Source organism: Lissotriton helveticus, chromosome 2_1, assembly GCF_964261635.1.
Source record: "Lissotriton helveticus chromosome 2_1, aLisHel1.1, whole genome shotgun sequence".
Taxonomy (NCBI): Eukaryota; Metazoa; Chordata; class Amphibia; order Caudata; family Salamandridae; genus Lissotriton; species Lissotriton helveticus.
The window spans coordinates 541,293,732-541,320,152 of record NC_136059.1 but is presented as its reverse complement, the minus strand read 5'-3'; the positions used below and the strand labels follow the sequence as shown (position 1 = coordinate 541,320,152).

At 47.2% G+C, this 26,421-nt stretch overlaps 1 protein-coding gene across 2 annotated transcripts in view; it reads left to right on the top strand.

Moving 5' to 3' along the window:
- JMY (junction mediating and regulatory protein, p53 cofactor) overlaps positions 1-26,421 on the top strand; it is a 573,379-nt gene that overhangs the window by 326,213 nt on the left and 220,745 nt on the right. For both annotated transcript variants that reach the window (XM_078675206.1, XM_078675207.1), the window contains exon 6: positions 1,793-1,980. In XM_078675206.1, the coding sequence (XP_078531332.1) occupies positions 1,793-1,980 (188 nt within the window). The remainder of the gene's footprint in view (positions 1-1,792; positions 1,981-26,421) is intronic.

The window sequence follows — 26,421 nt, the reverse complement described above, 5'->3', positions numbered from 1 at the left end:
GATCCTCTTATGGGAGAGACAGAACAAAATGGAGGGGACTGCCTTACTGGATGGGCCTATCTTTTAAAGGGCAGAATACCTATTCCCTGTAGAGTACAGGTGCCTGCTGTAGGTGTCCAGGATAATCCCAGAACAGCTGGATTTTTTGCCAGATTACTAATATAACTACAATCTAGGTAAATGAATTCCATAAACTCGTATGTAAATGTATCCTGTGTGGGTATCCTGTAAAACTGGACTGGATCTGGCTCTTCTAGAACTTCTTTGGGCAGCTGTGGTGTAGCCTATTTTTGTTAACTGTTCAGTTTGTTTTTATTTGAAAGAAGAAAAACATGTTTCAAGATATGCTCAATCCGCAGAGCTAATTATACAGCTTATCCATATGTGACGATTCTATAGAAGTGCTAATTAACATTAACAACATTATCCAGTGCTCTGATTACAGGTAAGTAGTCTTTGCTTTAAGATTATAAAGCTTTCTTTGCTAGCAGCCTTAATCGTTTTATTAGATATAACTTACACTTTCTAAAGTTCTTTTCTTGTGTAGCATTCTTGCATTTTGTTTGTCGATATCTAATGTTTGGTTAAGGAGCATACTCCTAATGTGATGAAGCTGAGGAACCTTTGAACGTATAATAGTGTGTTGGTTCAGTAGTCACTGATGCTTTATGGCTGTAGTGATCTTGTATGTGACAAACATGTTGCAACATAACAATATAAAGTAAAAGCCCCTATGTTTATTTGTCTACCAGTACATGTTGCTGACATGTTCTTTCTATGCATGTGACATGATTGTTACTTACAGGTCTGTATGTTCATGTGTTCTGATATGTGGTATTCATAGATTGCTGGTTCAGTTGGTTGGTATGATTAGGTGTCTTCAGTTGGTATTTGGAGGTGATCAACATGAGTAAGGTTTTTTAGAGGTGTGCATGCCTACTATCTTTCAGCTTGAACATGTGTGGATGAGGTCATCAAGTTATGCCATGTGAGGGTGGTACTCCATTGAGTATCATGACAAGTTTGTCCATGTAGCAGTGATTGTCTAATTATTTGTGAATCCAGAAGTCTTAGACGGGCTAAATTGGAATGCTATTGGAACCATATTGCAAGTGACATTCTTTTTATAGACCATAGTGATATGTAGTGCACTAGTAATAAACTGAAACTAGCTAATTCTGACAGCGTCTGTTCTAAAGTTGTAACCTTAACTGCGTTCGAATAGGGAGTATGAAGAGAGCCTGTTGGCTCAGTCTACTGGATGGGGCTAGAAATGATGTAAGTTTAGCTGTCTGTATTCGTTCCTCTGACTGGTGGAAAACTGATTCCCAGCTGACAGCTGTGTGATTTGTTTTGTAGGTGCCATGTTTATTGAATCATAATATGTATGCATATCCATGCAGGTTTCTGTTTGCCTTGATTAAAGATTGACTATATATGTCTGTATTGTGGACATGCCAGTTAGGTGCCCCGAGCACCAAACATTTTTAAATATGGGCTAACGTTATCTAGAAAAAGTATATATGTCTTTTTTTCTATGTTCGAAATGTATTTGCTTTAGTTGCTAGCGGCCACCCTTTGTTTACCCACCCAGTCTGAATTGTGGGTATTGTGTATTGCGCTTCTCATTTATTGCAGTCTCCAATGTGTATGCATAGGCAAGGTGATCATCCTTCTTTAAACTTAATACGTGAGCATATCTCACAAATGTCTGTTAAAACCAGTGAGTAAATGATCAATTCAGAAACCAATTTATTTTCATTCCTTCAACTGATGTTGTTTTGTTATACAGAGAAGAGAAATGAAGTGGTGTACTATGATACTTATGAAAGTGTGGAGGCAATGTTTTCCATAGAAAACATGGCAGCATCTCTTCATCTACAGCAGGAGGAATTAAAGAAGCTCGAGCAGAAAGTACGCCACATGGAATCCAGACGAGGACGCATATCAGCCAAGAAGGCCTACCTCAGGAACAAAAAGGTTAGGATTTGAACTCTTAGTGCCTTTTGTCATTCCTGAAGTATGTTTTAAAGCCCTTCTGTAACATCCTTCCTTAAGTGTGCCTTATGTTCACTTCTGGGGATCTTCATCAGAGTCATAAGCACCAAATGAGGGATCCTTGTGCAAATATATACATATATCTCAAAACAATACCCTTTCTAGCTTAGTGCTGCATAAATTATGCAAAAATGGAAGCCAGGAACTCTGGGTAGTTTCCAAGTTTGGTCAGAGAGCAGCTCTTAATATGGAGCACCCTGCACCACCACCGACGCTCTGAATCTGCTCACCTTAAATGTCTGTTTCTCTAACAGAGTTATTGAGCATAGGATTATTACAGTGCCATCCATGCCGAGCTAGAGAGTGACACAGCCTTTTGCCATTTTAGCAGCAAAAAAAGAATAAAAGCCGTTTACCACTACAGGTATATTATTATGCCTTTGGTTGGTAATATGCCATCCAAGGCTTAGTGTCTTGTAAATTAAATAAAAATGAAATCAAGGAACTCTTGGAAGTTTCCAAGTTTAGGCGTAAAGCAGTTCCTAATATAGAGCACCTGCAATACCACTGACCCACTGAATCTGCTCATCTCAAATGTCTGTGTGTTTAGCAGAGTTTTTAAGCATAGGATTAGCAAGTGCCATCCACGCCAAGCTGAAAAACGACAAAAAGTGCACATACATAATAAACAATAGAGTTTGTTACTTAAATAAAGGTAGAAATGGTCATATTTCATTTGTTGCCTTTTCAGAAATATCTCTAGTTGTACTAAATGTCACTAAATCTAAAGTGACTAGAAATATTAGCCACATGCCTCTTTTTTAAAAAGGAAAGTTAAATGGAGTGTAGGGCAAAGCTGCCATGTTGGCTACACAACTAGATAAATATTCAAAATTGGCAATGTGCCTTTAAGGGCCTCACCTTCTTTTCACTGTCCCATCAAGTCCCAGAGGTGATAGTTCAGTTGATTTTTAGGGCTCCTGGCAACAGGATTTCGGAGCCTGTGGCAAGAAAACATTCCTTCCTCCTCTGTGCCCTCCTCTTGCTCTAGGGATTACCCAAAATGTATATATGAAGAGCACACGAGAAAAGAAAAAGATGACAGTCCTGTTCGACGCTGAGAACAAGTACTGTAGCCACAACCTCACCGTCGGGACATGGTACATCCATGATGTTGAAGTTTGAGTCGAGAAGGCCCAGCAAATTGACATTGAGGCCTAGACACCTGCGACGTCAGTACCTCCTCCATCAACGCCAACCCCTAAAGACCCTCAGTCTGTGTTGAGAGCACTATTTAAAAAAAAAATGTTAATCTTTTTTGTTTTTGTTTTGCATAGTGCGAACTAGCCCCGAGACATCGGGTATCAGAGCGCTTTACATAGATTAGCTTTACATAGCACCAGTTTCGTTACGGAAGGACACATTCATTTTTTTGTTAGGCACGGGGAGAATAAGTGATTTGCCCAGAATCACAGGATGTTGAGCATTGTTGCTGAGGCTCGAACCCAGTTCCCCAGCATCGTGGTCAACCACTCTAGTCGAAAGGCTACATCTTCTCCCTAATTAAAACCATCTTCTGCTTTTCCATTCCAGAAACATGCAGTTGATAGGCACCATTGTCTTAAAAGGAGAAGAGTACCACGCTGGTCAGACACTAAGTATTGAAGGATGTGCTAGATGTAATGCCTATGGTCAGTCTGTCTCCTACTCCAACACATAGAAGGTCAGCCTCTCTGTAATTCTCACCATCGCTTCCTACTGCTCCAATCTCTTTTAATGTCACCACAGAGGACGAAGTCACCAGTGATCCCTCAGGAAATATGTAAGTCTCTTCCTAAGGAGACACTATGTAAAAAACAATGTTCTAGATCCAGGTCTCTAAGAAGATCTCACTGACCATCAAGGTGCTATAGATGTCGTAGTGAAAAAATAAGCTCCAACTGGAATTTAAGTCAACATGCTCATTCTCTGTCAAATGTATCACATATCTTGGAAAGCACCTCCATCGGAGAGTATTCTCTGAACACTTTAGTATCGGACACGCATATTGCAGATTAATTATCTTAATACATTCAATGAATACTGTCAGAGAAGTAATAGTCAGGGGAGCAGCTAAACTTAGCATTTCTGTTCCAACTCCTGCCACCACTATGTTGGTAATTTTTTTAACTCTGTATTACAGGACATAATCAAGGCCCTTATTGCCTGTGGTTCCGGGTCTTTTGGAACCTGTGTTAAGTAATTTGTAGTGTCAGCCTCTGCGAAGTCTGCTCTTACCAGCCTTTTGAAAAAATATAAGGCCCAGATAAAGAACTTCTCTTTCTAAGAACTGATCCTCCTCCCGAATCCATTATCATGTCTGTGGCTAAGAAGTCCCATGCTTTTGCCCCCTCATCCACTGTTTCTCCAGGAAAAGAGAGTGAAGGTGATACAAGCATGAATACTGCAAGTCATACTGCCTTGTTAGAATGCTGAGATCCCTTTGGGACTCTCTAGAAAGATTTTAGGAGAAACTACCAAAAGAGGACAAACATATATTTCAGCAAATCCTTCAGGAAGGAAGTTTGATGGCCAACCAAATAATACGTGCAGATGCCTCATACCTATCATGGGTATTGCCACAAAATGTTCCTCAGACGCAATGCTTGGTTAAGGCTTGCAGGGTTAAAGCCAGAAGCCCAACAAAGAGTTGCTAACCTGACATTTTCAGGCAATTCCATCTTCGGATCTCCTGCACGTGATTAGATGGCTAGGGTGAAATCAGAAATGGACATGTTGAAGGCAGTAGGTCTCGAAAAGAAAAAATTCAGTAGACGCTACAAAATTTTAAATAGTAAGTATTTTCGGCAGAGGTATCAAATACCTCAGTAGGAACCGCAACAGCAGCATCAAAAGCAGAGGCAGCATAACCACCAAAGAATATATTCAAAGCCATAAGAGATAAGCAAACATTGGCTACCTCAGGAAGTCCTCTGCAGAACAATGAGGCCTTACTTTCCTCCTCTCTGTTAGTCACTCCGGTGAGGGAAAGTATCAGAATGTAACAAAGGAGTAGTTGGTCTTGAATATTGCACAGAATGGATATTCTCTCAAGTTCAAGTCTCCTCCACCTACTATACCACAGAATAAATCTTTCCATCGTCTTCATGACTTGGCTCGAGAGAAAATTGAACACCTTACTTCAATAGAATGCGGTTGAGGTAGTGTCTTCTTATAAAAAAAGGAGCAGGAATGTATTCCCATTACTTTCTGTACAAAAGAAAGGATCAGTATGAATGTTCAGACTCGTTCTCGATCTCAAACTGACAATCAAAAGGATAAATAAAGATTCAGAATGTTGGCATTACACCAAATCTACTGCCAGTTAAATCAGGAAGACTAGATATGCGCATTAGATTTTCAAGACACATTTCCCCATTCCGATGATAAAAAAGCACAGAAGGTTTCTAAGATTTCTGGTAGAAAAGTACTGTTGCCAGGGGCGGAGCTTGCCTGAGCCGAAAGACGGCCGCCTGAATCTGGAGCTCCGTCGAGCCAAACACTAATTTGTCAGGAATCCTGCATTTGGGAGATCACCAGAGAGAAACCTGCCCTGCAGCATGCAGCGGAAGCGGAGCTTGCACTGATGATGGCAGTCCTCGGCCAGGGGTCCCGCTCTATATCTGCAGAGGCACAAAACTAGTGCAGTAGTGTCGCTGAGGGGTACCGACGCCTTAGAACGAGTGCGCGCTTGTGATAGCGCTTGCTCTGACCTCCCGGGTGAACGTGATTTGGGCCTGGGGAATTGTCAGATGCCCCTCCTCACTTCAGCCTTCCTGGCCGGCAGCGACCGATGCCGAGCGCAGAGAAGTGCCCCGGCGGATTGCATCGGCTTCCCCTGTGGATTAAACGTAGCAGACCGGGATTGCCGAGCGGTGTTCTAGAGACTGCGTCAGCCGGCTTTTGAAACCGGACTGCCTGCAGTGTCAGGGGAAACCTTGGACTGCGTTGGGGATGGGCCCCTCCTGTAGTGCCCTGCATGGGACTGCGCTGCTGGATAGTCTCCCTGCTTGCCAGACAGAATTCACCAAGAGCGACGCTGGTGCCTTCATAACTCTCCTGGCCGTGTGGCCCTGCGTGCCCCTTGGCTACTGGTCATTGGCCTGGGTTTGTTGGTCGTGCTGGGCTGCTCCCTGTGGGACGAACTGGGTTGGCAGAGGACACGGGTAAGAATGGTTGAAGGGCACCTGTCTCCTGCACTAGAGACAGATATCCTGATATGCAGGTGCTGTATCTGGAGGCTGCTTTGTATTTCCATTAGATGGGATCTTGATTCTGTGGCGCAGCTTGGAGTCAGTTTATTCCCCCATTGTAGCAGAGGCCAGTGGACAGGTTCTCACTGGTTGCCTGCAGGTGTACATTGGTGCTGCAGTCCCTGTGGTGCATGCTCCCAATCTGCTGCTACTTCACTCTGGAACTGAGCGGCTGATGCATTAGTGTTACTGAACAGCGCAACAGCCTGCTTCTGAAGAAAACAGTCTTCTGTGAAGCCCAGCATATTCTACACTGCAAGGAGTTGCTTACTTGCTAACCTTGGTGCAATAGCGGGGGCAGAACTGCAGCACTACCTACTCACCCATAATGGGCAAAGTTGATAAGGCACAGCCAAAGATTTCATTTGAGCAGCGGAAGTCAAGAACGAGGGAAAGCACCCCGGAGGGGGACCGCGGTGCCCCAGATGAGAAGCCTGAGCAGGCTAAGGCGAATATCAGAAGAATGCTCGTAACTTTGCAGAAAAGCCTTCAAGATAGCCTAACGAATAAAGCTGGCATACAGGATGGATTGAATGACGGAGTGTATGGATAAGCAAGCTGAAAGGCAGGACATGACCGAACGGCGAGTAACTGAAATAGAGGAGGCGCAGACGGAACTGAATGCCACTCAGAAACAGGTGAAGAGAGCACTGCAGACCCTACAGGACAAGGCTGAGGACCTCGAAGCCTGCTCTCGAAGATGCAACATTCGATTTACGGGCTTACCGGAGTCCTCTCAGGTCGGCAATATGGAGCTGTTTGTGGAAAAGTTGCCAGTCACCTTGCTGGGCGAAGACACCTTCTCAAACATGTTTGGGGTGGAGAGAACCCAATGTTCGCTAGGTCCGAGTCCTAACCCGGGAGCTCCTCCGCTACCCATATTTGCTAAGCTCCTAAACTACAGAGACGGTGAGAAAAACAGACATTGCCATTTGAGGGCTCAACTATTTCACTGTATCCGTACTTCACACTTCGTTTGCAGGCGGCACAGAGACAGTTTGCACCACTCAAGCGTCAGCTCCATGATCAGCATATCGGCTATGCTATGCTTTACCCGGCGAGGGTGAGAATAAACAGACAGGGGAAATCTAAGATCTTTACAGACCCCAAAATGTTGCAAAAGCTATTAAAGAATGGGCCAAGGAACGGCAGAGAAGCCTGGGACAGAACTGTTCGGAGGGCACTGTTGGGGGCACTCTTGATGACCTGGACTGACGCACCTGCCTATGTTTGCCAGATAAGAAGGGGCTATGTGGAGGGAATGTCTAGTTTGTTTTACTTTTCTGCTGTACTGTTACAATACCCACGGCTCAGATTTGGATATTGTAAAAGAGACCCTGGTCTCTGTCAATGGGCTTTGAGGGTTTCTAGTCCACCTAATTTATACAGGGCTGAGAGGCTTTCTGTAAAGGGTGCCCTGGAACGGGGGACAGGTATTTGAATTGCCTCCTAATGCACATATTAGCTCTATGGCAGACGGTACTGAGTAGTTAGCCTAACACGTAAAGTGATAGTATAGGCTGGTGACATCCGCCTACGTGTGTGCACCACCTTTTGGGATTGACTCAATTAGTAGGAGAACACCACTGTTAGATGTAACTTGATCATGTTATCACAGGGATACAGGGGGACATTTCGCCATTGCAAAGTTGGGGGAAGTTTGGCGTGGGAAGGTGGTGGAGGGGAATGAGACTGATGTGCTGTGTTGTTTTTCTTGATGTTATGCGTAGACAGGACAAGAATGGCTTTGAAATAGGCTACAGCTCGCAGCTTGGGGCTCTCATAAATACGCACACTCAATGCCGTTGACCACTGAAACGCTGGACACAGAGGATCGTTGCAGGATTAGGGCCCTAACTTGAAACGTCCGGGGCATTAATGATCATCGTAAACTGAGGGAAGTGATAGCCTACCTGCTCAGACATAAGACATTGCGCTCCTAAAGGAGACACATCTGCCCTTGGATAGCAACATGCTCCGTAGTAGAAGCTTACTTGCCCGTTCTCACGCCTCCTGCTTCACCACACACGCTTGTTGTGTGCTCACCTGCGTGAACCCTCAATCAGCCTTCAAATTTTAGCCGCTTGACTCTGACCGGGAGGGTAGATAACGCTATATCTAGATGTTCGGGGAGGGGTTTGGACCTAATTCTGGTCAAAATTCATGGACCTTATTACGACAACCCGACATACTACACTGCACTAACTGAAAAGATGCGGAGACATGTGGGACGCACACATCTGTGGGGTGGATGACCTTAATTGTGTTTTGAATCCACGGCAAGATAGGTCCGGCGGCCCAGAGCGGCAAATTACTGCTAAGGCCAGTGCCATTATAGATGCATTGACACAGTTAAAACTCACTCATGTTTGGCGGCAACAGAATCCAAACGTAGGCGGGTATACACACTAGTCTGCGTTCCACAACTTCCACACCAGAATAGATTACTGGTCAGCCTCCCGGAACATATATCCCCAGGCACGAGACTGCAATGTTCTTCCACGCACCTACTCAGTTCACTCCCCTATACTTCTTGTTCTTGAGACTCCACATAAACATATAACACCCTTCACATGACGCTTCCCCCCCATACTCGCTATTAGATACAGTATTTAAATCAGATTTAGCTGAGGACATAGACCGCTTCTTCAACTGTAATGTGGGATCGGTTAACTCTTTTGCTACTATCTGGGAAACATTCAAAGTTTATATCCGTGGGATAGCCATGTCCAAACACTCAGGGGTGCTCCGGGCTATCCGTAAGAGGGTATCGGACTTGGAAGGGCTGCTTAAAACACTTGAACGCCAAATGATGGAAGCCCCTGCGGAGGCTGACACGACCGCATTTAAAACTTTGAGTACCATGACGCTGCAGATGCGGAAATCAAACATCTGGGCAAATATGTTACGGCACGGTCATATGGGGAGGGAGAGTGCCCGGGTGCAGTCCTGGCCTCGCTACTGAAAAAACTTAGGGAAACAGCTCTAATCTCGGAAATTAAGGGTGTAGAGTGAGAGGCTATTACCAAAGAGGCTGAGATAGCTGCACGGTTCCGGCACTACTTTTTGGCTTTATACACCATGCAGCATGCAAGCGGAGAATCTGAGATACTATTTGTTTCACATAAAGTTCCCCTGGCTTACCAACGAACACCGCAAATACTTGATGCGACCGCTGGAGCTTGAGGAAATCTCCTTAGCACTAATGGGGATGAAATCTGACAGTGCCCCAGGGATTGATGGCTTAATTGTTAGTTTTTATAAAGAAGACAAAGACCTGCTGGTCCCTCACCTTGCAACTCTGTTTGAGGAGATGGCTGTGGATGGTATTATGCCGCTCGCTATGAGAGAGGCGATCATAGTTGCCATTCTGGAGCCAGATAAACCTCCTTCTGACTGCACCTCGTACCGGCCACTGTCGCTACTAAATGTAGATACCAAAATCTATGCCAAAATTCTGCAACTCGACACCCTTGGTCCCTCTATTCGTAGCTCCGGAACAAGCCGGATTCATTCCTGTTAGGAACCTGTCATATAACTGTGTTTGGGGCTATGCAGCATACTCGCCCGGATGTACAGGCCATAGAGGTGTTCTTAGATATGGAAAAGGCCTTTGACTTTGTTGAATGGCCTTTTTATGCTGCAGTTGCTAACGTGTATGGGGTTGGGGGTATTTTCCTGCAAATGGTTGCGGTTTCATATAACACACCTACTGCGTAAAAATTGGTGATTTAGTTACTGACCCTAAAAGTATTTCTAGAGGCACACAAAAAGGATGCCCTCTATCCCCGTTACTATACGGGTTGATAGCGGAACTACTTGCTTGTGCACTACGGGAATATCATCATCACAGAGGTATACGGTTCCCGGGGTATGACCAAATTGCCTCAGCGTACGCAGATGATACGCTACTATATATCAGGAACACGGAAACTAATCTATCTCCTGTACTTAGGGAATTTGTGCAGTTTGGTACTCATTCAGGCCTCAGAGTTAACTGACAAAATCAATTATGTTTCCCCTTAATTCAGCAACTCTGCCGCTTGAGCCGGATTATCCACAGCAGTGGTTGTTGGATCCAGTTTGATATTTAGGAATAAGAATACACTCAGACTGTGAGCTAGTGTTCCGTGAAAATTATGGTGCTGCTGTCAACAAGCTGGAAGACGAGATTGATGGGTGGATTCGCCTCCACCTTTTATTTCTAGGCCGGATTTCGATCATGAAAATGGTGAAACTCCCCCGTTTCCTGATTCTATTCTCTAATATCCCGATTGTCCTCCCGGGAACTTTTTTCTGCTCACTCACCTGTCTCTTATTTAAACTAGCCTGGGCAGGTAAGCCAGGGTCAAATGAGACGTATAGACTCTCCCCTACCGTTTACCGTTTTGGAGGGCTGGGAGCCCCAGACTTAGACTTGTATTATAGAGCGGCACAGGCTGCCCATGCGCACTACTGGATTCATAGTCCACCGGGCACACCTCATATTCAGATAGAAAGTGTGGCAACAGCACCACTCCCGTTGCCTGCTAGTTTGTTTATTTACTCCGACAGATCACCGGACAGGAATCTTTGACTCAATAAACGCGACTAGAAAGGCGTGGCAGCTCCTGCTCAAGCTACAAACTGGAGCAATCCTCTATTCTCCCCTATCTCCTCTGGATTGGGGCTGTTGGCTACCCCCGTGCAAAGATAGAGGAGTGACAAGAGCACTTGAAGCTCTAGAGAAAGCGTCAATTGGAGATTTGTTCAGGGATGGTAAAGTTGGGACATGGGACGAAACTGAGGCCCCAGGGGCTCATACTACATTCCTACACAGGCTCCAATTCCATAGAACTAGGCACGCCTTGGTAGACATTCTGTGTGGCGATATGGAGGAACCGCCGGACATGGCCGCACTCACATATTTGATAAAAACTAGATCCCCCTTCCATATAGTATCCAAAATCTACAAATTAACTATGGGGTATCGGGAGCACGTTTACACGCAGGCGAGACTAGCATGGCAAATAGATTTTGACAGAGAACTAGACGAGGAAACCTGGCAATATTGCCGCACTGATACAAAGCGATATCACTTAATGGTAAGCACAGGCTCATCCATTTTAAATTTCTGAACAGGGTATATTACACCCCTGAAAGGTTAAGTAGATATGGGCTGCGTGCGACGCCGGCGTGTGACCGGAGTGGGGCACAACTGGCGGACTTCTTGCACCTGGCTTGGACCTGTCCTGGAATCATTGTCTTTTGGGCTCTTGTGTTTATGGAAGTAGGTGATGTTATTGATAGGCTACTTACACGTGACCCTCTTCTGGCCCTACTGGGCTATTCTAAGCAATTGCCAAAGGGAATGCGCAGACTGATAAACATGAGCATGCTGATAGCTAGGCGCAGGGTGGCGTTGAGATGGATGAGAGGCCCGACACCTACTGTTACAGAGTGCTTCAGGGACATGTTATACTGCAGTACGCAGACTGAGAACTATAGTGAACTACCCCCGCCACGCAGTTTTGGTCACTTTACAAGACATACCAAATAGTTAAGGAAAGCGCAACCACAGGACCTAGCACCACTATACAGGAGAGTGCGGTGGAGTATTCACTCAGTTAATTGACATATAGTGGGGGAACATAATGTTATTAAAATATGCATAGACCTGATCTGCGGGCGCTGTAGGAGGTGGTGACGTATTGTATTGAGATGTTGCTGTTTTTAGAGTGGGTTATATCCATGAAAAACACTAGTGAGATAGGATGTTTTTGTTGTTGCTGTGCATAACTAAGAGGGTGAGGAATGTGCGAACTACGAGGGACAATGCTGAGTATACTGTTACTTACAACTTTTGATTTGCTTACTTGTATTACTGTCATTATACTATAAGATGTCATGTCTCTTAGTTTTTTCTCTTTTGAAAATACCAATAAAGTTTATAAAAGAAAAAGAAAAGTATTGTTGCCAATTATGTCTTACCCTTTGGCCAGAAGTCAACTCCTTAGCAGCTTAGTTCAGAAAGTTAAAGATTTTTCTCTACCCATATCAGGATGATTGGATAATAAAGGCATCATCTCCAAACCTGGAAACTAAACACTTCCAACCAGCAGCAAAGACCTTACAAAGGCTGGGGTTAAGCATCAATTCTCAAAAGTCAACAGTTACATCAGTGCAAAAGATTCACTACCTGGGGTGACATTAGCCACTGTGGTCGCAGAAGTGTATCTTTTGCAGGAGATACTCTGATCTGTGCAACAGATATGTTGCTTTGTGAAGCAAACACTACATCCTACATCTCAACAGATTTCTAGGGTAGAAAGCATCATACATCTTTCTAACTCTGAATGACAGACTCCAAATTAGGCCATTACAGCATGCCTGGAAGACCGATGAAACCAGAAAACGGGAAGTTGGGAGAACAGATTAACTTTATCCCAAGAATTACAGCAATCATTCCCTTGGTGGTGTCAAGCAACTTACCTTTTGAAAGAGCTTCCTTTTCATCTGAAATTTCTGTCGCAGATACATCACTACCCCTCATGGGGTGCTTACATGGACCATATACAGATACACAGATCATGGCCACTGAGGGACACATTTGACCACATCAACCTGTTAAAAGTTTAGAGCTGCCCATCTGTCTCTCAAAGCATTCTTCCTATGATTAAGAACAAGATGCAGACAGATAATACATCTAGAATGTATTATCTGTACAAGCAGGAGGGAACACATTCAAGACCATTATCCCTGAAAGCCCAAACCATTTGGAAATTTCTGGTGGCAAGAGTTATATCTATTACAGCTGTCCACTTTACTGTGGCTTCAAAACGCAGAATCTGATACTCAAAGTTGACTTATACAAGAAAATCATGACTGTATCTTCCACAAAGAAGTACTGAAAAAGGTCTTCAAAGAATCTGCACAAATAGCTCTAAATGCAGGTGCTAACAACAGAAAATACCCAAACTTTGCCTCAAGATATTAACAACCATGCTCCATGAGGAATGCCCTTTTGATCAACCGATCAGGAAAATTTCTCTACACTTTTTCAACCAGCCCACTGAGTCGAAGAGTGTTCATCAAGCTGTGACATTCCAGAACAAGAACGATTCTAGCAGCCCTGCAATGGCCATGACAGGGCATTTACAGATCTTCTCACTTATCAGAGAAACCACATATTCTGTGCAATCTTGACCTTCTCTACAGATTTGGGTGCCAGATCCTACATCCCAACCTGCCATTGTTGAATTTAGCAGTTTGGTGCCTGAATTCCTGCAATAAGGACATTTAGATCTCCTGTAGGGCTCTGTCGAAATTTTGAAAGAGGCAAAGAGAACTTCCACTAGAAGATTATATGCATTTAATTGACAGAGGTTCTGCGCCTCGTACCAAAGTCCTGTGCACAAGTATGCGGGTGATGGTTTTAGTGTAAAAACCACAATTCAGTAGCTCTTCTTGCAATCATAAAACAGTTCGACATCAGAATTGACCTAATGGGGATTTTTTAATCCGGATCAATACAAAATGAACAACCAGCCGACACGTGTTTCGTCACAACATGGTACAATTGTGACTCTTCAGGGCTGTTAATAGATACATTGAAATAGGTGCCAGAGTCTTCTAAAAACTGCAGAGAAAAAATAAAATAAAAAAGACTAAATCACATGATGGATCTCCTCCACATGTGACCTCTGAAAAGCACTATCATGTGTGCATTTGTGAAACAATTAAACAGCCTGAAAGTTACTGTGATACACGTCCTTCTCGTACTTTTCAGGAATTCTTTTTTAAAAAACGCTCGGAAAGAGGAGGTCAATCAGAGCACAGATTGGAGGAGTACATGAAACAGACAAAGGACTCACAAAACTCGTCTGACTTCGTAGTAAAAAAGGAAGAAAAGCTTTCCGAGCTAAGCCTCAATTTAAAAGAAGAAAGTGGCTGGGATCTAAATTAAACATAGCACACATATTGAGGACTCTGCTTCTGTACAAGGAGTAGGCTCTGACTCTGCTAGACTGTGCAGCAGAAATCACAATAGTTTGCTGAATCTTGAAGAGTTTCTGGTGGCGAAAGCAACTAACAAATTTGTCCAGGTGGAAACACTGGATCAGAGAGTTAGTGCTCCAGGCATATTATATGATTTGTGACACCAAATGGAAGGTGACATACCTTGCGCAATAAAATCCTCTTTTGGTAGAACCTAACATTTGGGTATGACATTCTCTTGGCTGAAAAGGTTTGGCGACCAGAATTTGTACAAAATGTCCCACAAAGAGAAAACGTGATATTACCAGTCTTCTCTGCCCTTTTCCCTGGCATTATATCATAGATAGTAGGCTGGTAGGAAGATTCACCTTACCATATAATACCCATAAGGTCCACCCCGCAAGTGCAACCACAATACTCCTCAAGCATGAAGCCAAACAGGTTAGAGAAATCCTAGCACAACTTGAATATCGAGGTGTAATTGAGACTGGCACCTCACCAATGAACAATCTCGGCAGCGAAACCAGATCATTCATACTGCCTAGTCTTAGACTATTGTATTGTAATTGCAAGTTCGAGGCATATGGGCTGCAGATGGTACATTTATGAATAGATCGCCATCTGGTGTTGGGCTCGGATGATTGCACTTTGTTTTTCTTCTGGAGAAGTCTTTGTCGTCATAGGTGACTCCTCCTCTCGGTGTTAGTGCGCATGGGCATCGGCTCCATCCTTAGATTGTTTTTTTCCGCCATCGGGTTCGGATGAGGATCGAAGCGCTCCGGACCGACTTCAACAAAGAAGGTTATAACCGGCGCGTATTCCTTTCCAAATCGACGGTATCGTTATCGAACGCGACTTCACTCCATACCGACGCGGTTCGAAGGACGACGACTACGAGAAACTCGACGTAGTCCAGCCCGGGGTCCATGGAAAGGACTCCATTCAAAAAATGTCCAACGTGTGGTGCTAAGTTCCCACACAAGGACCTACACGAGGTGTGCAACCTCTGCTTGTCCCCTGAACACGAATCCAGGGACTGTGAGGCCTGTGCAGCGTTCTCGTCAAAATCGACGATTAGAAACCGTCGAGCCCGAAGACACGAGGTATCGAGAATGCAGTCACAAGCAATCCCGGAGCTGTTCGAGGACCAGCACCCAGAAGAGGAGGAAGAAGAGGCCGACGAGGCGGGGTCAGAAGCGGACGAGTCCGACGTCGAGGAAATCGACGTCCAACAAACCGTGAGTGACGACGTCCCTTTACCAAAAAACAGACCCCGCACGGTGTCGACCCCGCCCTCGAGCCCGGTCAGACAACCGAAAAAAGTTTCCAACGCCCCGCCTTCGAGCCCGGCAACGAAACAGAAACCGAAACACTCGGTCCCCCATCATAGTGGCTCCGGTTCCGATAAACCGACCACATCGACACCGAAGCACCAGGTCAAGGAAAGCTCGAAGTCGAAGCAGTCCATGTCGACACCGAAGCACGCTTCGGCACCGAAAACACCCTCGACACCGGGGACATCTTCGATACCGAAGAAGTCGGATCCAAACAAAACTTCGGCACCGAAAATACAAATGGACATTGCAAAGAAAAAACACCTTTCGGAACCGAAAACTGAGGTTCCGACACAGGAACACGGAACGGATCCTAAACAAAAGACTTTGTTTATTGACCCAAAGACTGGCAAGGTAGCCACAGAACTACCTAAAAAGAGGAAACATGAACATTTGGACGACAAGACTCATCCAAAGAAGAGAACAATGGGGACGAATACAACTCCTCCCCCTTCTCCCAAACCTCACACAACATCTTCGCCTCTTCCTCACAATAGGCCAGATATTCCTCCCACACGCCCATCTACACCTACAACAGATGGAGAGAGTGACACAGGGGAGGGGGGACACCCTGGGGATGATGAGGACACAATCCCAGAGGAGGCAGACCCATGGGAAGAGTATAATGTGGGATCAGGTAATGATACCGACCTTGAGTCATATCCCTCAAAACCTTCACCTCCTGATGACAATACTGGGTTTGCACAACTCATTACTAGAGCAGCAACATTTCATAAGGTAGACCTACATACAGAACCTCAAGTACAGGACTTCTTATTAGAAACACTACCTACTGCACAAAGAACATCAGGAACACTACCAATGCTTAAGGGCCTTCTCAGTCATACATCAGAGATATTCAAAGACCCAGTGAGGGCTAGGGTATTGAACCCAAGAATTGATAAAAAATATAGGGCAGCTCCAAAAGACCCAATATACATTAAGGGGCAAATTCCTCTAGACTCACTAGTGGTCACAAACGCTCGCAAGAGAGCAAACTCTTTATCTACAGGAGAAGCTCCACCTCCTGACAAAGAGTCTAAACTAATAGATGCCTCTGGCAAGAGAGTAGCATCTCAAGCGGCAAACAGTTGGCGCATAGCTAATACGCAAGCACTACTTGCAAGGTATGACAGAGCACATTATGATGAGTTAGAAACACTCATCAAACATCTCCCTAAAGAACATCAAAAGAGAGCAGATCAACTTATACAAGAAGGGAAGTTAATTACTAACACTTCAATAAAGTGCGCCCTAGACGCGGCAGAAACTGCGGCAAGGTCGACAAACACAAGCATCATGTTAAGGAGACATGCATGGCTCAGAGTGTCAGGGTTCAAACAAGAGGTACAAACATCGTTACTGAACCAACCTTTTGATGGGAAAACACTTTTTGGCACAGGGACAGATGAGGCCCTAGAAAAGATGAAGAAGGATACAGAAACGGCTAAATCAATGGGAGCATTGCAACAGCCGACACAAAGAGGTTCCTTTCGTAGATCCACCTATAGAGGAGGATCCAAAAGTACAGGTACAAACCAACAGCAAACCTCTTTTACACCTACATCACCCAGAGGTAATTCTAGAGGTGGATACAGGGGTAACAACAACAAGGGTAGAGGTCGCGGAAACAACAACAACCGCAACTCTCCAACCCCAAAACAGTGACTTCATAGAGCTTCCCCCAGACCATATAACACCGGTAGGGGGACGCCTATCACAGTTCCTACCTGTCTGGGAAAACATCACATCAGACAAGTGGGTAAGACAAATTATCCAACATGGTTATTGCCTAGAACTCACAGCTACCCCACCAAACATCCCCCCCAAACAGCGTCCAATGAAACAAGATCACCTGACACTATGAAAACAAGAAGTAATATCACTGCTAGAAAAGCATGCCATAGAGAAGGTTCCACAGCACCAACAGGGAACAGGAGTATACTCCCTATACTTCCTAATTCCCAAAAAGGACGGGTCTCTAAGGCCAATACTGGACCTAAGACCTCTCAACGCATACATAAATTCGGAACATTTCCACATGGTCACGCTCCAACAAGTACTTCCTTTACTGAAGAAAGGGGACTTTCTTTCTACACTGGATCTAAAAGACGCTTACTTTCATATCCCTATTCACAAAGCCCACAGGAAATACCTCAGGTTTGTGGTAGAAGGACAACATTATCAGTTCAAAGTCCTTCCATTTGGTGTCACGACGGCACCAAGGGTGTTCACAAAATGCCTGGCAGTGGTAGCAGCTCACCTAAGAAGACAACAAATTCATGTCTTCCCATACTTGGACGACTGGCTAATAAAAGCCAGGTCGCAAGAGGAGTGTCTGCAAGACACACAAAAGACAATTCAGCTACTACACCAGCTAGGGTTCACGGTGAACTACACAAAGTCACACCTACAACCAAACAAGGTTCAACAATATCTGGGGGCTACTATAGACACAGAAAAAGCCAAAGTGTACCCCAACCCAGTCAGGGTCCAAGCAGTGCTTACAATCACTCAGAGATTTCAGCCACAACACTCACTAACAGCAAGAGTGTTCATGCAGCTATTAGGCATGATGTCATCCTGCATACTGCTAATACCATATGCAAAACTACAAATGCGTCCGCTACAAGAATGCTTAGCGACACAGTGGAATCAGGCTCAAGGGCAGATTACGGATCTGGTGTTGGTAGACGACCGCACACACCGCTCTCTGAAGTGGTGGAACAGAACAAACATTACCAAGGGGCGGTCGTTCCTAGAGCCAATTCCACAGGTGACAATAACAGCAGACGCATCGCTCACCGGATGGGGAGCACATATGGACAAGTACACAGTACAAGGAAGGTGGAGTGTGCAGGAAAGGACACTGCACATCAACTATCTAGAACTACTGGCAGTGTTTCTAGCATTGAAAGCCTTCCAGATACATGTTATCCACAAAGCAGTCCTGATCAGAACAGACAACATGACAGCAATGTATTATATTCAAAAACAGGGGGGGACGCACTCTCTCCAATTATCCAGACTAGCACAGGAAATTTGGAGATGGGCCATTCCTCAAAAGATCTATCTGTTAGCCGAACACCTACCAGGAGTCCAAAACCAGATAGCAGACATCTTAAGCAGACAGTCGGAACAAATACACGAATGGGAACTGCACCAACAAATACTGCAGCCATTCTTCCAAAGATGGGGACAACCAGAGATAGACCTATTTGCCACTCATCAGAACGCAAAATGCCAAAGCTTCGCGTCCAGGTACCCACATCACCTGTCGCAGGGCAATGCGTTATGGATAAATTGGTCCAACAAATTTGCATACGCTTTTCCCCCTCTCCCACTAATCCCATTAGTGGTCAGGAAACTGCAACAACATTCAATGACCATGATACTAGTAGCACCCACGTGGGCAAGACAGCCGTGGTTCACCACGCTCTTGCAACTCTCACAAGTGCCACATCAAAAGCTACGAATTCTACCCATGCACCTTACACAGAACCATGGAGAGATAATGCACCCAGATCCAACTCAATTGAACTTAGCGATCTGGCTCCTGAAATCCTAGAATTTGGGTACTTAGATCTCCCCCCAAATTGCATGGAGATAATTAAACAAGCGAGACGTCCAACCACCAGAGCATGCTATGCAGCTAAGTGGAAGAGGTTTGCTATACACTGTACTAATAACAATATCAACCCTCTAGACGTATCAACAAGGGAGATTATTTGCTACTTATTACACTTACAGCAATGTAATCTAGCGTACACATCTATCAGGGTACATCTAGCAGCTATAGCAGCATACCTACAAAACAGGCAGCGCATATCACTGTTCAGAGTACCAGCGATAAAAGCATTCATGGAAGGTCTTAAAAGAGTCATTCCACCAAGATTACCACCTTCCCCAGTCTGGAACCTCAACGTAGTACTCACCAGACTAATGGGGCCACCCTTCGAACCTATGCATAGGTGCGAAATACAATTCCTTACATGGAAGGTGGCCTTCCTTATAGCCATTACCTCACTCAGAAGAGTAAGCGAATTACAGGCATTGACAATACAAGAACCATTCCTACAGTTACACCAGAATAAAGTGGTTCTTAGAACAAACCCAAAGTTCTTGCCTAAAGTAATTTCAGCATTCCACATCAATCAGCCAGTGGAATTACCAGTCTTCTTTCCAAAGCCACAGACGGTGGCAGAAAGGGCTCTACATACACTAGATGTTAAAAGAGCCATTTTGTACTACATAGAAAGAACACAAGACGTCAGGAAAACTAAACAACTATTTGTAGCATTTTCCCCAACACATAAGGGCAATCCTATCTCTAAAGCAGGCATCGCAAGATGGATTGTAAGATGTATACAAATATGTTACATTAAAGCAAAGAGAACATTAACTGTTCCTCCTAGAGCTCATTCTACAAGAAAACTAGGAGCATCTATGGCATTCTTAGGGAACATTCCCCTAGATGACATATGTAGAGCAGCAACTGGTCTACACCACATACATTCACAAAGCACTACTGTGTTGATGTACAGGCTGCACAACAAGCCAGAGTGGGCCAAGCTGTATTAAAAACTCTATTTCAAACAGTTGCGACAGACACTGGTGACCACCGCTAGGGAGGTAACTGCTGTACAATCTATTCATAAATGTACCATCTGCAGCCCATATGCCTCGAACGGAATATGCTACTTACCAGTATGCATCTGTTTTTGGCATAGAGGGCTGCAGAGTGGTACATGCCCTCCCTGCCTCCCCGGAAACCTGTGTCTGTCCCAACATTATCTTATTTAGATACATTTACATGGGCATATCTTTATGTACTATACTACTGTAGACTGGGCAGGTTGCTCAGGTCTGGTTAGAGGAAGTGGATCAGGACCTACTAAAGCGACAGGTTGCAAACCAGGCAGGAGAAGGACACTAGGTCTTGCAGGTAAAGAGGGTTTTATTGGGATTACACGTTTGGTATTCAGCATTAAAGTTCTCCGTGTCCTAAACGTGAGTCTCTCCCTGGCGAATTGGCTGGGATCCGTCTTTGCAGCGCGGGTGTCTTCTCCCGGGTCTTCGGGTCTTCCTCGCTTGGATTGAAGGGATGATCACGGAAGCAGCACACCGCTCCGGAGCCCATGCAAAGGAAGCCAACAGAAGGACGCCGTTAGTTCAATGGCCTCAAGGGAGGGGTTGCACCTGTGGGGCCGGGTGAGGTGAGGCGGGGAGTTTGCACCCGTGAAAATAACGTGCAATATACTTCCTGCAGTGACGTGGTGGAAGGGCAGACACGAGGTGGGGGTTAAACGCGGGGTAAAGGACACAAAAGGAGGGGGAAGACGCGGGAGACAAACGCGGGTCTATGTACAATATTTACACACTCTTCCTTCCCGCCCACACTGCCATACGCTGCCGTACCTGGGTCAGCCACGCTCCTCCCCTGGGAGAGTGGCACGGCGGCTCGCGGGGTCGTTGGCCTCCAGGCACTCCGTATCTCTCGTCTTCTCCTCCGGGATGTTCTTCGGGGTTTTCTTTCTGTTCTTGGTACTCTCCTACTCCTCCGCTCCGTTCGAAACGCTCTCCTACGCCGCTCCTCGCCTGTTCTTCCTCCGGGGTGATGTCACACCCTCTGTATCTTGCTTCCGGGGGTTTATCCAGTCCGGGTGTTGCTACGTATGTAGGGGGAGTGGTCTCCTCCTCCTCTGAGAACGCCCACTTAAAGGCGCCGGGTCCCTCATCCTGTTCTTCGAGTCCTGTCTCCCAGGGGTCCGTCTGCAAAGAAGGAGGCACAACAGGGTCATTTCCGGGAGTCCACCACTCCTCGTTAGCTCTCCGCATCGCCTTGTTACAGTCCACCCCCCCTGGTTTCTCACGATCGGGGAGAACCGGCATGCGGGAGAGGAAATCGGCGTTCCCGTTGTCCTTCCCTTTCCTGTGGACCACTGTGAACGCAAAGGGTTGTAGGAAGAGAAACCACCGGAGTACCCGGGCGTTCTGAGTCCTGTTCCTCTGCATCCACTGCAGAGGGGCATGATCAGAGTACAACGTGAACGCCCGGCCTTCCAGGTAATAGCGTAGCTTGTCAACAGCCCACCGAATGGCCAAGCACTCCTTCTCGACGGTGGGATATTTCCGTTCCCGGGGGTGGAGTTTACGGCTGATGTACAGCACAGGATGTTCGGCTTTGTCCACCCCTATCTGTGACAGAACAGCTCCGATGCCCGTCTCAGAGGCGTCCGTGGCCAAGGAAAAGGGCCGTCCGAAATCAGGGGGCATAAGCACCGGGCTAGTGGTGATGGCTTTCTTTAAGCTAAGGAAGGCATCCATGGCGTCCTGTGAGGGGGGCCGTGGTAGTGCGTTTCGGACGTTCTTTTGTAACAGGTTCGTCAGGGGGGTGGCTATGACCGCAAAGTTCTGGATGAACCGTCTATAATATCCCACCAGGCCCAGGAAGGCTCGTAGTTCTCGTTTTGTGGAGGGGAACGGTGTTTCGGTGATAGCCTTTATCTTCTCCTCTTGGGGTGCTATGACCCCGTCTCCCAGCATGAACCCCAGGTACTTCACCTTCGGGTAGGCGGCTCGGGACTTCTTGGCATTGACGTGTAGACGGGCCTCTCCCAGGGAGGACAGCACAGCGGCCAGGTGTTCTATGTGCTCTTTCCATGACTGACTAAAGATGACGATGTCATCAAGATACACCGAGCTATACCTGGTATGCGGGGACAACACTCTGTTCATTAGCCTCTGGAACGTTGCGGGTGCCCCATGGAGTCCGAAAGGGAGGACGTTGAACTCATACAACCCTTCCTCGGTGGCAAAGGCGGTTTTGTGTCGGTCCACCTCCCTTAGGGGTACCTGCCAATACCCTTTTGTCAGGTCCAGGGTTGTTATGTAACTCGCGTCCCCTATGCGCTCGATGAGTTCATCGACCCGGGGTATGGGGGAACGCGTCAAAGGTGGACACCGCGTTCAATGCCCTAAAGTCCATGCAAAAACGGGTGGACCCGTCAGGTTTGGGCACCATGACTATGGGAGATGACCAACTGCTCTTTGAGGGTCTGATGACCCCCAGGTCCAACATGCTTGCGACTTCCTTCCGTACGTCTGCTCTTTTCGCTGCTGGGATGCGGTATGCTCGTTGTTTGACTATACTCCCTGGGGTCGTGTGTATCTCGTGTTCCGCTAGATGAGTGCACCCAGGGGTGTCAGAGAACAAGTGGGAAAACGGACGGAGACCGTCCCATAAGGCCTGTTTCTCCCCTTCAGAAAGGTCAGGATTGATGGGTAGGCTTCCTAGGGTGGACTCTACATTCTTTTCCGGCAATACGAGATGGGATGGCTGGGGGCTCGGTCCTAACCACTTCTTCAGGAGGTTTATGTGGAAGGTTTGTGTGCGTCTGGGCGACATTCGCATCTTATAGGTTGTACCCCCATATTTCTCGAGGACCCTGAACGGTCCCTTCCATTCACTCCGGAACTTCTGTGAGGACGTAGGCAGTAATACCAGAGCCCAATCCCCTACATTCAGCTCCCTCCTTCTTTTCCCTTTGTCGTAGTACCGCTTTTGTCGGTTCTGGGCTGACTGCAGGTTTGAGTATGCCAGATCTCTTAATTTGCCCAGTCTGGACCGCAGCTGCTGGGTGTAGTCAAGCAGGGAGCGCTGCTCCTGTGCCTCTTCCCTTTCCCAGGCTTCCCTGGTTATTTCTAGGAGGGATCTCGGTTGTCGGCCATACAAAAGTTCGAACGGGGAACAACCTATGCTGCTCTGGACTTGGGACCTTATGACGTATAAAGCTAAGGGGAGCATTTTGTCCCAGTCTTTGTTTTCCGAGCCCAACAGCTTCTTCAGTGTGGACTTTAGGGTCCTGTTGTAGCGTTCCACTAATCCATCCGTTTGTGGATGGTAAGCGGAAGTGCGGATGTGGGACAGGTTCAGGGTCTTGCACACCTCACCCATCATTCGTGACACAAAGGGCGTCCCCTGGTCTGTTAATATTTCGCGGGGAAACCCCACTCTTGAAAACAGTTCCACCAGTCTCTCTGCTACGTTCTTGGTGGTTGGGGTGGTTAGGGGGTAGGCCTCGGGGAACCGGGTGGAATAGTCCACTATCACCAAGGCGTAGGTGTGGCCCCTAGTGGTACGAGGTAGTGGCCCTATGATGTCCATCCCTACGCGTTCCCAGGGATTCCCTATAATGGGTAGAGGTTGTAAGGGGACTGCCGGGGGTTTTGACAGGTTTTTTCTCTGGCACACCTCGCAGCGTTGACAGTAGGCCTCTGTCTCCTTATAAATGCCGGGCCAATAGAATAGACGCAGAATATTCCGAGTGGTTTTTTCGGCCCCGCTGTGACCTGCGGTTAGATGCGTGTGGGCAAAGAACAAGATCTGTTCGCGGAAGTCTTTCGGCACCACTAGCTGTCCTTGGTCTCCCTCTTCCCCTTCACGATATAGCAGATCGTCTCTGATAACGAAGCGGGGGTATCGTTGCTCTGTGGCCGTGGTTTGTGCCACATGAGCGGATTCCCACGCATTGAAAAGGGCAGGGTCGTTGGCTTGGGCGAACTTAAATCCCTTGTCTATGACCCAGGGCTCGGCAGACAAGAAGGCACCCACTGGATGGATATCTAACTCCCTTTTAAACAGGGCTAGAAAATGAGGGTTATCCACCCCTAGAATTAACTCCTCGGGCAGAGAAGCCACCACCCCCACCCTCACCGTGCAGGGCTCCCCCTTAGCCGGTGTGATGGAGATGCGTGCGATGGGATATGTTTTGACGTCCCCGTGGACGCATCGAATGTGTACCTTGCCCTCCCACCCTATTTGGGAAGGGACCAGTAGAGACTCCCGTATGACCGATTGCCTGCACCCGGAATCCAAGAGAGCCTTTACTGGGACTTGGTTCACATGCACTCTTACGTAGTATGATGGTCCCATTTCAGCGGTGTACAGTACCGCCTTAGGGATATACCCGACTTCCATGGGCTCCTCGACGGACTTCTTCCGGGGGCACATCCGGGCTATGTGTCCCCACTCCCCACATTCAAAGCACTGGGGACCCCTTATCGGTGTGACCTCTGGTCGGAAGGGCCGTGGCTTTGGGGGTTCGTAGACTGGTTTCTTCTTCTCTGTCCGCGGGGCTGGTACAGGCGTCTTTGTGGATTTCTCTGTCTCCCAGGGAAATGTTCTGGGTGCCGCTCTAGTATAGTTGGCCGCCATCTCGATGGCCTGGGCCGCGGTTAGTCCTGGGTGTTGTCGTAGCCATCTTTGTGTCCCGTAAGGGAGGGCCTCCATGAACTGCTCAAGGACTATGCTGGTCATGACTTCCTCTTTGCTCCGGTCGTCGGGGCGCAACCATTTCTCGGCGGCCATCTTCAGGCGTAAGTACAAAGTCTTGGGGTTTTCCCCGGTTACCCCCTTTTCCTTTCGGAACCGGAGGCGGTATGCTTCGGCGTCCATCCCTAGGTGATCCAGTATCACCTCCTTGATGGCGGCATAGGTGGACGTACCGGCATGGTTTGCAACCTGGTAGGCCGTCTGCGCTTCGCCCGTCAATAAGGGGGCGAGAAAGAAAGGCCATTTGTCTTCCGGCCACCCACACGCACGGGCGGCTCTCTCGAAGTTCACCAGGAAGGCATCTGGGTCTTCGCCCGCGACGTATTTCTGCAAGGCTACTCCGGCCGGGTTAGGACCCGCCGGTCTACGGTCCCCCAAGGCAGCGGACCCTGGCGTCTGTACCGCTTTCTGTAAGCTGTCCATCTGCTGTGTCATAGTGCTGCGGAACAAAGCCCGATCTGCGTCTGCTGTGCTGATTTTTTGGCTAATGACCCACTCCAACTTCTGTTGCCCGTCGATAAGGGTCTGGATGACCTGGTCCACCATTATTGTACTGTCCGAGGGAGTAGATCCCACTTCTGACACCACTGTAGACTGGGCAGGTTGCTCAGGTCTGGTTAGAGGAAGTGGATCAGGACCTACTAAAGCGACAGGTTGCAAACCAGGCAGGAGAAGGACACTAGGTCTTGCAGGTAAAGAGGGTTTTATTGGGATTACACGTTTGGTATTCAGCATTAAAGTTCTCCGTGTCCTAAACGTGAGTCTCTCCCTGGCGAATTGGCTGGGATCCGTCTTTGCAGCGCGGGTGTCTTCTCCCGGGTCTTCGGGTCTTCCTCGCTTGGATTGAAGGGATGATCACGGAAGCAGCACACCGCTCCGGAGCCCATGCAAAGGAAGCCAACAGAAGGACGCCGTTAGTTCAATGGCCTCAAGGGAGGGGTTGCACCTGTGGGGCCGGGTGAGGTGAGGCGGGGAGTTTGCACCCGTGAAAATAACGTGCAATATACTTCCTGCAGTGACGTGGTGGAAGGGCAGACACGAGGTGGGGGTTAAACGCGGGGTAAAGGACACAAAAGGAGGGGGAAGACGCGGGAGACAAACGCGGGTCTATGTACAATATTTACACACTCTTCCTTCCCGCCCACACTGCCATACGCTGCCGTACCTGGGTCAGCCACGCTCCTCCCCTGGGAGAGTGGCACGGCGGCTCGCGGGGTCGTTGGCCTCCAGGCACTCCGTATCTCTCGTCTTCTCCTCCGGGATGTTCTTCGGGGTTTTCTTTCTGTTCTTGGTACTCTCCTACTCCTCCGCTCCGTTCGAAACGCTCTCCTACGCCGCTCCTCGCCTGTTCTTCCTCCGGGGTGATGTCACACCCTCTGTATCTTGCTTCCGGGGGTTTATCCAGTCCGGGTGTTGCTACGTATGTAGGGGGAGTGGTCTCCTCCTCCTCTGAGAACGCCCACTTAAAGGCGCCGGGTCCCTCATC